The sequence below is a fragment of the Falco biarmicus genome, chromosome 6, assembly GCF_023638135.1.
Source record: "Falco biarmicus isolate bFalBia1 chromosome 6, bFalBia1.pri, whole genome shotgun sequence".
Classification (NCBI taxonomy): domain Eukaryota; kingdom Metazoa; phylum Chordata; class Aves; order Falconiformes; family Falconidae; genus Falco; species Falco biarmicus.
Genome location: NC_079293.1, coordinates 11,419,751 through 11,430,311, shown reverse-complemented (window position 1 = coordinate 11,430,311; position 10,561 = coordinate 11,419,751). Strand labels below are relative to the sequence as shown.

Here is a 10,561-nt window from a genome sequence, read left to right as displayed (position 1 = left end):
CTTACTATGTATTAGAAAACATTTAGATGCAAGTGTTTCATCTTGGAAATCTACATGACAGTTCATCAGTTCCCCAGGAAAAACAGAAATGTTTCTGGCTGGCAATTAGAAAAATCCCTGTGCAAGACTTACAGGAAACTCAACATCTGATTAAGGGTTTTTCTAGGTTAAATGTTTTTTCTCACACCGTTTCTACTTCCCAATATGAAGTTTTCTTGGTTTACCTCAGTGCCTCACAGAATGCACTAAAATACTGAACCGGTTACTGGTATTTGTGCTATCCAATCTAGAAACCATCTTCAAAAGAAAAAAGCACCATAGAATTTTAAGGCTTAGATCAGTTAAAACTAAACCTGCAGCTGAATTTTACTCTACTCTTCAGAAAATACTAATTTGGCTTTGCAACATCTGAACATACTCAAGTTAACATTTGTCCTTTCTGATCCCACCAGGGCTCTATATAGTTTTTTCTATGAACTTTTACCATTAACCCAAAGAACACAGAGACGTAGCATTGAACTTCTGCTTTAATGGTCTCAAATTCTGTGACAGATTTTTGGTCAAGTTTCCATTTTTAAAAAATTTATCAATTTTAAAGACTAATAACTTAAACTGCCACGAAACAAATGGTCCGCAAACATTCCTTTCCTTCTGAAGCTTTTACGATGCATTGTAATCATTAACCAGTCTTTTACTATTAAACTTAAATGGCCAATTGAGATGAACAGTTCTGAGACTGTTCTTCCACCACTGATTAAGACTGAGGTGGCAGCTGATGTACAGAATTTTCATTTAGCCTTCTGGGCCTTCTGGGCCGACTTTGTGACCTTGCCAGCTCCACCAGCCTTCTTGTCAACTGCTTTGATGACACCAACAGCAACCGTCTGTCTCATGTCACGCACAGCAAAACGACCTGAAAGCAAAAACATGTTTTATGACTTTTGTCTAGGGCTACATTCCCACAGCCTTATCCGCACAGCGGCAACACGCAGCTTCCGGTAGTGGGCAAGTGCCACGCTGCTCTAGGACAGTAACCTGCATGAGGCTGGGACAGAAGAGACAATTATCTGGAGCGCGCCCCTGTCCCGCTGAAGTTTTGGTTCCACTTTCAAGTTCCTACGGGAAGTCAAAGCTTTGAACACTTTACAGAACACACCAAGTCCCAAAACCAGAAACCAAGGCGCACCTTTTCCAGACATCAGTATTAACACATTTTATGAGCTGCCTTACCGAGAGGAGGATAATCAGAGAAGCTCTCAACACACATGGGTTTGCCAGGGATCATATCAACGATGGCAGCATCTCCAGATTTCAGGAATTTGGGGCCATCCTCCAGCTTCTTGCCAGAACGACGATCGATCTTCTCTTTGAGCTCAGCGAATTTGCATGCAATGTGAGCAGTATGGCAATCCAGCACAGGGGCATAACCAGCGCTGATCTGGCCAGGGTGGTTCAGGATAATAACCTATAAACCCAAGAAAGCTCTGTTAACGCCAGGGTCATTTTGAACGCTGATGTGGTCTTACAAAGCCAGGGCTTTTCATGTAATTGCTTAAAGCAAATTGTGTATCAGAACACAAGCCTACGTCACTTTATAGCTTAGTCTACCAGTGAGAAAGAACAAGACTAGTACTTCACGATCCAGAGATAGATGTCAAACGCCTTCAACAGCTGCAAAAATTACCTGTGCAGTGAAGCCAGCAGCTTCCATGGGAGGATCATTCTTGCTGTCACCAGCAACATTGCCACGGCGAACATCTTTCACAGACACGTTCTTAACATTGAAGCCAACGTTATCACCAGGCAGAGCTTCGCTCAGGGCTTCGTGGTGCATCTCAACAGATTTTACTTCAGTTGTAACGTTGACAGGGGCAAATGTAACCACCATGCCTGGCTTCAGGACACCTGTCTCCACACGGCCAACTGGTACAGTACCAATGCCTGCAAACGGAGCAACATTAGCAGTTCAGCTCAGTGAATATACGCTCTTACAGGAAAAAAAAACACTTGAAACAAATACTCCACACATTTTCCACTTGAAAACAACAGCTCTGAGGCAAACAACTGCGTTTCTGTCCCAATACATGACCCACTGCACACACGACCCATTGCTGGCAACTGAGAAGCAATGAAGAGAACACATACCACCAATTTTGTAGACATCTTGAAGAGGCAGACGCAGAGGTTTGTCAGTTGGACGAGTTGGTGGCAGGATACAATCCAAAGCTTCAAGGAGGGTGGTTCCACTAGCATTGCCATCCTTTCGGGTAACCTTCCACCCCTTGAACCAGGGCATCTGTAACAAAAACAAGCCCAGGCATTAAACCATCTGCCGATTTTAATGGCACAAGGCTAGAAAAGAGCAAGTGGTTTAGCTTAGCATTATCTCCGCATACTACTGCGGAGTAAGAATTTGTGAAGCACTGGGACGTCATTTGACCTTGACACTTCCAAACATTACTATTAAAAAAACGTGCATTTTACAATTGCATCATTTTATCTCTGCAATTCTAGTTTCGTTTCTTAATATAAACAAATGTCAAACCTACATTAGAGCTAGGCTCCAACATGTTGTCTCCGTTCCAACCAGAAATTGGCACAAAAGCTACAGTGTCTGGGTTGTAGCCAATTTTCTTGATGTAAGTGCTGACTTCTTTGACAATCTCTTCATATCTCTTCTGGCTGTAAGGTGGCTCAGTGGAATCCATCTTGTTGACACCAACAATCAGCTGTTTTACACCCAGGGTGTAGGCCAGAAGGGCGTGCTCACGGGTCTGCCCGTTCTTGGAAATACCAGCCTCGAACTCACCAACACCAGCAGCAACAATCAGGACAGCACAATCAGCCTTTGGAAAGAAACAAAAAACCCCTCGTTACAGAATGCCTGCACATGTATCAAGGTATTGCACGAAGCCCCACAACCACCCACCCACCTGCCTGAACTCCCAAAATTCTTAACTTTTATTTTCATACCTGAGAAGTTCCCGTAATCATATTCTTAATGAAGTCTCTGTGTCCAGGAGCATCAATGATGGTGACGTAGTATTTGCTTGTTTCGAATTTCCACAGGGAAATATCAATAGTAATACCACGCTCACGTTCAGCTTTCAGCTTGTCCAAGACCCAGGCGTATTTGAAGGAACCTTTGCCCATCTGTGGAAAAAAAAAAAAAAAAAAAAAGTCCTCACCCTCTTTTCTTAAGAACAATGTATATTTGCATTTACTTCAGAAAGACCAGACCACACTCAGCCAAGGAGCGAAATCTAAGAATAGTAAGTGGTTTAATACTGACAAATGCTGCTGCTTTTAAAACAAGCAACAAGATACACTTGGCACTACTAGTGAGAGATGCCAACCGTTTTGTTATTTAACCTGTTGACAGTTTAGCCTTCCTGACAACTTGTTAATTGCACTAACACATCTTTATGATAGATCTCTTTGAGCCTAAGCCCTACTATCAAGTGTCCTCTACACGTTTAAGTTCTCTTACTAATGCAATCCCTGTGGTAACGCTTTAACCGCCACTCAGCCCAATGTCTGCTATGTTTTGTTCTGTGATGCACTTAAGACCTATGTAATTACAGAGAGAAAAAAGTATGAACTGTAAGACTTTCTACAGATTCAAACACCAAAATCCGCACTTTCCTCACTTTTGTAAGTAAACCTTATCACAGCAACTTCTTTAATCTTATTCTCAACTACACGCATATGCAAAGACTGAAGCTAGGAACCGCATTTAAATTTTGATTCCAGGCGTAATTACGCAGATGTAGCTTTAAACTTCTTTTCTTTTCCCTTATTTTACACTCCCAGTTTGAGACACACTTCAGCATTTGTCCAACTACTGGACAACTGCAATCTAACCGCTGCCCCGCGGCCGCAGCACACTTGCGCACTCGTTCAGCTACCCGGGCAGCTGCAACCAAACCGCCTCCCTGTGGCCGCAAACCAGTTTGCGACTGAAGTTTTGCAACTAAACCCCTGTTAGCTCCCACACCCCGAAAGCTTGTGGGATGTCACAGGCCCACCGACCTCAGCAGCTTCCTTCTCGAACTTCTCGATGGTCCTCTTGTCGATGCCCCCGCATTTGTAGATAAGGTGGCCGGTGGTGGTGGACTTGCCAGAATCGACGTGGCCGATGACGACGATGTTGATGTGGGTCTTCTCCTTTCCCATTTCGGATGTCGGTCAAGTTGGTTTTTTCGGCAAAAGAGAATCGACACCTGCAAGTTCCCCACAGAAACACCGGTTACGCCTCAGTGCGAGCGCGCTCCGAGGCGCCGCGGGCGGGAACCCGGCCGGGGGGGTCAGGGGCGGCCCGGGGAGGCCCGGCCGGGATGGAGGCCGCGGCCCCGCCCCGCCGGGGGAGGGGAGGGGCGGAGCGGGCGGGCGCCGGCCGGGGGGCCCCTGCGGAGCGCCCCTCGCGTCGCCCCCTCCCCGCGCCGCCGCCGGGCTCGAGTTACCCCGCGGCCGGGAGCGGGGCGGCGGCGCGGCGGGCCCGGTGTGGCTGGCGGGCAGCGCGGAGGGCGGGGCCGGCCCGCTCCTTTGTGTGACTCACCCCGCCCGGGCCGCCGCGTCCTCCATTTTGTGGAGCTCGCGGCGGGCAGGAAAGGCGAGCGGCCATTTTTTCACTCCTGCGCCCTCCCCCCCCGGCCCACGGCCCCCACAGCGCCCGACGGGCCCCGCCGCCGCCCGCCACGCGTCCCGGCGCGACGGCCACGCCGCCGCCCGCGCGGCCGAGGGAAGGTGGCCGGGCGCCCCGAACCGCAGCCGTCACGCCGCTCCCCAGCCCGGGGGTGATCCAAGGAAAGCGACGCGTCGCCATCTCCCCGGCGTGCGCCCCCCCACGCCCGCCCCGCCTCGCTCCGCTCCCCCCCCACCCCCCCAGCGCACCCCTCCGCGCTGGCAGCCACGCCCGGGCCCGGTGCCCGCCGGGTCCCCTGAGCACGCGGGCCACGGCCCAGCCCTGCCCCTCCCCCGGTCCGGCCTGCCCCGCCCGGACGCGCCTCACCTGCGCGGCGCCGGCAAACCCGTAGCGAAAAAGACCGACGGCGTGAGCGCCGCTCCTTATATACCCTGCCCGGGGGCGGGGCCTAGCGGACACGTCACCACTCCCGGCGGCCCCGCGGCCCCGCCCCCGCGCGGGCAAAGGGCGCCCCCCGCCCCCGCGCTGCCGCGCCCCTGCCGGGGCCCGCCGTGTGCCGGGGCCCGCCGTGTGCCGGGGCCCGCCGTGTGCCGGGGCCCGCCGTGTGCCGGGGCCCGCCGTGTGCCGGGGCCCGCCGTGTGCCGGGGCCCGCCGTGTGCCGGGGCCCGCCGTGTGCCGGGGCCCGCCGTGTGCCGGGGCCCGCCGTGTGCCGGGGCCCGCCGTGTGCCGGGGCCCGCCGTGTGCCGGGGCCCGCCGTGTGCCGGGGCCCGCAGCGCTGGGGAGCGGAGCGCAGCGAGGCGGGGCCGGTCCCTTCCAGCGCCGGGGCGGAAAGCGGCCGAGACGGCCCGACGGGAGCCGGCAGCCCTTCCCGAGGGGCAGCGGGACCGCGCAGCGGCAGCCCCAGCGCTCGGCCGGGGCCAGGCCCGCACCGCAGCCCGCGGCCTGGGGCGAGGGCGCGTCCCACGTCGCATCGCGGCCCGGCCCTGAGGGAGGCGGCCGCTGAGGGAAGGCTCCGGGCCGCCGCGTTTTGTTTGTTATTGGGGACACGAAATGACTCCGGCAGCGCGCCTGGGGCGGTCGGTTAGCGGCACCGAGCCGCCCGCACCTGGTAACTGCCTCAGGTGAGAGGAGGCACGGAGCCGCCCGGCTCACGGTGGTGCACGGCTCCCAGGGAAGGAGGTAGAGAGCAGGAATGTCGGGAAGCTTATTACACCAGAATAAGAAACAGCATCGTTTGGCTTTTTCTTCTGCTTTTTGTGTTTTTTTTTCTTTTCCCAAGCAAGCTTTTCCTTTCTTGCACCATCAGGGAAAAGTTGGCTCAGAAGACTTTGGCACAAACATGCAAAGCAAAGCAAAGATGCATCTGCTGTGCAAACATATTAAAATCACTTCAGTGGTTAGGGTATGTGACCCCTGTGTGAGAAAACCAAACTGCCAGAAGTGCCCCCATGCTGTATTTCCACGTGAGAAAACTGGCAGCCAGCCCCAGCAAATCACTTCTGAAATCATGGCAATGAGTCGTCACCAAACAGCTCACAGCATCGGAAATAAAAGCCCTCGTGATTCCAGCGGATTGTTCTCTGGTTTACTCACTCCTAACTGATGTCAGAAAATCCATTACATATTCAACATCTCCTATACCTATTCAAGTGAAATTATTAAGCTGAGAAGCTAAAAAAACCTCCCAAAATAACCTGTGTTTGTTCTTTTAAAATTGCCTGCAAAGGAAACAAAGCTATATGCTCTGTTTTCTTTTTTCAAGTGCATTACATGTGCTAGAAATAGTTACTTTACATATATGCAACTATAAATCCCATTAATTTTTTTGTATGCTCTTAAGACTGCAGTTGTAAAGAATGGAAATAGCTGCTTGTTAAAAAAAAGAACAACAAAACAAAAAACCCACCTCATCCGTCTGGACTTTCACTTGACTCCCAAGTTCCTCTAGCTGAGATAGACCCAGCATCAAATTCACTAAAGAGTGGTAAACTTAGTATTTCATGGATTGATATAGAATCAAAGTGTTTCCACAATATCTGATATTTTGCACGTGAAAAAAAAAAAAGGTGCATTTTATATAACAAAGGTGATTTGAGACACATCACATTAAAGAAGATGCTGAATTTGAAATGCACCTTTTACACAAAAATCCAGTTTCACAGTAAAACCTGCAAAAAGCTTCAGATATCATTAAACAAACTCCCTAATTCCTTCTTAAGAAACAAACCAAGTTACCAAGGTCTTTCTCTTCCCCTTCTATGTTTTTTAGGCAGAGATTAGTGGAGGGAAGCTAGAGATGGTTCAGTGTGCCTCAAAGCTAACATTTAGGGGCAGTTACTCATGAAGACAAGGTAATAGAAGGGCAGGGAAAGGGAGGCTGATCACTCTCTGGAAATGAAAATCCATTACCATAAAGTGATTTAGTGACTCAGGTTGAGGACCAGCCAAAGGGTAATATTTGGTAAGAAAGCTAAGCAGCATTTTTAGGATCTCCTATAAAGCAAAGACTGTTTGTAAACACAGCTAAAAAGCTTTATTATTCAGGATGGTTTGAAATTAGCCTCTCAAATGTCTATTTCAGTAGGGGATTATTTTTAATGGACTGATCTGTCAAAGTATCCATTCTTCTAAAAAGGTGGTTTAACACTTTCCAAATGTAGTCAATGCCTTGTGCCTCAACAGGGACAGGAGAAAGGAAATGTGTTACTGATTTCTCGATTTCTCACATGGCCCATACTAAATGGCACTTTTTTTTTTCCCAAGGGACTGTCTGTTGGGGTTTTTTTAGAAGACTATTTAATAAATAAAGGCATTTAGAATTTAGAGCTATGTATTTCTTAAGACAGCAATTTCTGTGGTATGTACATAGCTGAAAGCTATGAAAGCTGAATTTGTTGGGCAAACTTTTAACCGCGTTCCTAGTTCAAGGCTACAACAGTTGTTTTTCCCCCCTTCCATGTCTTTAATTGAGTTTTCAAAAGAATTTTATTATTTCCTCTTTAATCTGTCCAATACATGCTTTTATTCTCTCAACAACTAGTATATCTCTCATTGTCCATTCTATTAGCGGAACATTCCTATTATCAATCTCACAAATATTTATACAGCTGGGGAGCTTCAGATATATGAGTAGATTCACATAATTCAGTGGAAATGCATTCTGAAGAATGCTCTCAGCTAACACATGCATACACTGGACTAAATCCTGGATGCAAAAAATGTGTTAAGACTTTAGATTTAACAAAACTCATCTCTTTGATGTGAAACATTTAGGAAGAAACAGAGATCAGAGATTTAAAGAAGTAAAGGCCTTTTGGGCTTTGGAATAGTGCTTATTAAATCCACACTGACTTCAGAAATAGGACTTTGGGGGGGGCTGGAATTATTCATTCTCCCTCAAACACTGGTAAGCATGTGGTAGACTGAAATGACCTATGTTCACATATGCTTCCACTGTAAAAACTCATAGAAGGGTTCTCTAAAGCATTTGTATTGTAGAAACCATACTATAGAGTAGACATCATTGTAAAAAGGTTTGGACTCTCAAATCAAATAATACTAAAATGAAAGTTACTATGTCAGTATATCTAAGCCAAATATTCTAACTTTTAAAAATAAACGTTAAATGGATTTTGAGATCACAGAAGCTAGTGGCACACAGAATGTACGGCAAGCTTAGAACACAGGCACGGCCAGTGAAATCATTGTAGAAAACAAAGGATCTGCTCACTGAGCACCTCTGAAAAATTTTAACTCCCTTCCATATGCACCTGGAAGTTTGGTCAGGCTCCTGCACAAAGATGAAAGTAACTTGCACTTACACAACTAACTGCAACGCACAAGGTCATTCAAGAGTGTAAGCAAACAGACTTCATAAGCACAAGACTTTAAACACAGATATGATAAATACAGTTTATCAAGCTCAGTATAAACGGAAGAGGCACTAAGATTTCTTGAGGGCACTTTCAGCAAGTGTGATGGAAAAGCAGTTCAAAATTACCAATAGTAATCTGTGATTAGCAAAACCAGATTCTGGTATGCAGCGTTATTTTGTAATACAATTGATCTCATACTTACTGTGAAAATGCTTTCTAATCCCTATGTTACAATTGTCATTGTACGTACGTTAGTCCAAATGTTCAACAAGCTACGGCATGAGAACACAGCTGTACATCCATCTTTAAGTGTTCTTTAATGCATTGATTCTTAATAGAAACACAAAGCATTTATATCTCTTATGAAATCCTTTTCCCTACATGATCCCAATGCTTACTATCAGATTTTACAGTCATCTGTTTAATAAATAAAAGAATACTTAATACAAAAATGTTGTTTATTACTGTATGAAGAGATTAGACAGAAAACCTGCCTCAGAAAAAATGGTTTAACTGAACTCAGTGAGGTCACTAAACTGCTTGAAAAAAGCTACTTTGGAAAGTTATTTAGCTCTGTACTATGAGCTGATCTTTTTATATAAATGAAATTACTTGGTAAGACGAAGAGACAAGAATAAACACACTTTAATTTACTGTCTTAGGAGGCAGCACAAAATAAAACCCTCCATCCTTGGAAGTCTTTTAAGACTTGGACTGGATAAAGCCCCCAACAACCTTGTCTGATCTCATTGCTGACCTTGCTTATAGATTCAGAACATAAGGTCTTACAGTAGGAGGCATAAGAGTGCCCTTCAAAACCACTGAAAGCATTATCGAGATGAATAAGCAGCTACAATTTCAGAGGCTTCTGAAAAACTTAACATGAACCTCTTAAAAAGGCACCGTTTCTGCTACAGCAAGTTTCCTGGGGGGAAGCACTACTGTTCCAGTTACAGCATTTACAACAGGTGAAGGACTAACGCTTAGGGGACAGGTTGCTTTAAAAAAAGTCCTTTGGACAATCTTTTCAAACCACATTTATCTGCAGCATGAGAAGGATAATTTATATTGAATGTTCAGTACCAATTGAACTGTGATACTGAAGGTTTATTACCAGACAGAGTGGGTATACTTACTGTAGATGCAACCAGAACTAACAGCTGTATTTAAATCTCTGTTATAAGCTAGAAAATGAAAGTACCTGATTTAGAGCAGAAGTGTTCTAAGCAGGAAGAAGAGATCCTCACAGCAGCAGATGGCTGCCTCAGTAAGTGTTCTGGAAGAGAACAGTGAATGGGAAGATAAATGCAGACAACTAGAAGACTTCAGATCCAAGAATTCCTCCTTTAACCAAAAGGTGACCCTTCACTTGTAGAGACCTGACAAAGCTTCATATACTTCATTAGTGCTAAGCTAATTTGCACCAGCTGATGAGCTGGCTCCAGGCAAAAAGCAGAATGACTACATGCCAATGCAGAATAAAGGTAAAGGGCTGACAAAGTAACCACCGTTATGGAGAAACAATACAATTTGTTAAACTGTTCTGTGGTTTTGCATTAGTGTTTTCCAACAGCAAACAGGCTACAGCATGTGCTTCTCTTCCCCAAATGGAATCACATTTTTACAATTATCCCACCACCTTTTGGATACCCTAAATGAATGGTAAGGCCTTCTAGGAGTTCAATTCAAAAAATGCCCTAAATGGGAGCGTAAAAAAAAAAAAAAAAAAATATACACATACACGCACAAAATAGTGCATTGTGCATAAAGAAAGTGTCAGTTACTGAACAGAGATCCGCTGGGTGAGGGCAGTCTGGCTCTTGTTCTCAATTTACCATGAACTTCTAAACTTCCATTTTAAAGCTGTAGTCTCTTCTGCTAAAAATAATTTTCCCAAAAGCAACATACTCATCCTCCTTTTGTGCTGATAAACCTGTGACAAAACCTTTAAGTGACTCCTCACTCACTGACCATACATTCCTGCTTCTCCTCTGAGCCCTCACAGTGGCTGAGCTACGCTGCGATAGCTTTGCTAAATGTC

At 46.5% G+C, this 10,561-nt stretch overlaps 1 protein-coding gene across 1 annotated transcript; it reads right to left on the bottom strand.

The window, feature by feature from the left end:
• Positions 1-509: 509 nt before the first annotated feature.
• On the bottom strand, positions 510-5,149 carry EEF1A1 (eukaryotic translation elongation factor 1 alpha 1). Its single transcript, XM_056342222.1, has 8 exons — positions 5,012-5,149; positions 4,033-4,223; positions 2,974-3,153; positions 2,550-2,846; positions 2,146-2,296; positions 1,685-1,941; positions 1,231-1,465; positions 510-913 (listed from the first exon to the last, which is right to left on the bottom strand). The coding sequence occupies exons 2-8, from the start codon at positions 4,174-4,176 to the stop codon at positions 789-791; spliced, it is 1,389 nt and encodes a 462-aa protein (XP_056198197.1). The 5' UTR covers positions 4,177-4,223; positions 5,012-5,149; the 3' UTR covers positions 510-788.
• Between the last annotated feature and the right edge of the window lie 5,412 nt (positions 5,150-10,561).

Excerpts from the sequence above, each read along its gene's own strand:
- EEF1A1 (XM_056342222.1), bottom strand. The coding sequence starts at position 4,176 with ATGGGAAAGGAGAAGACCCACATCAACATCGTCGTCATCGGCCACGTC. Across the intron at positions 1,466-1,684 it reads CTGCTGGCTTCACTGCACAG|GTTATTATCCTGAACCACCC; the intron begins GTAATTTTTGCA and ends TTGGGTTTATAG. Across the intron at positions 914-1,230 it reads CTCTGATTATCCTCCTCTCG|GTCGTTTTGCTGTGCGTGAC; the intron begins GTAAGGCAGCTC and ends TTTTGCTTTCAG.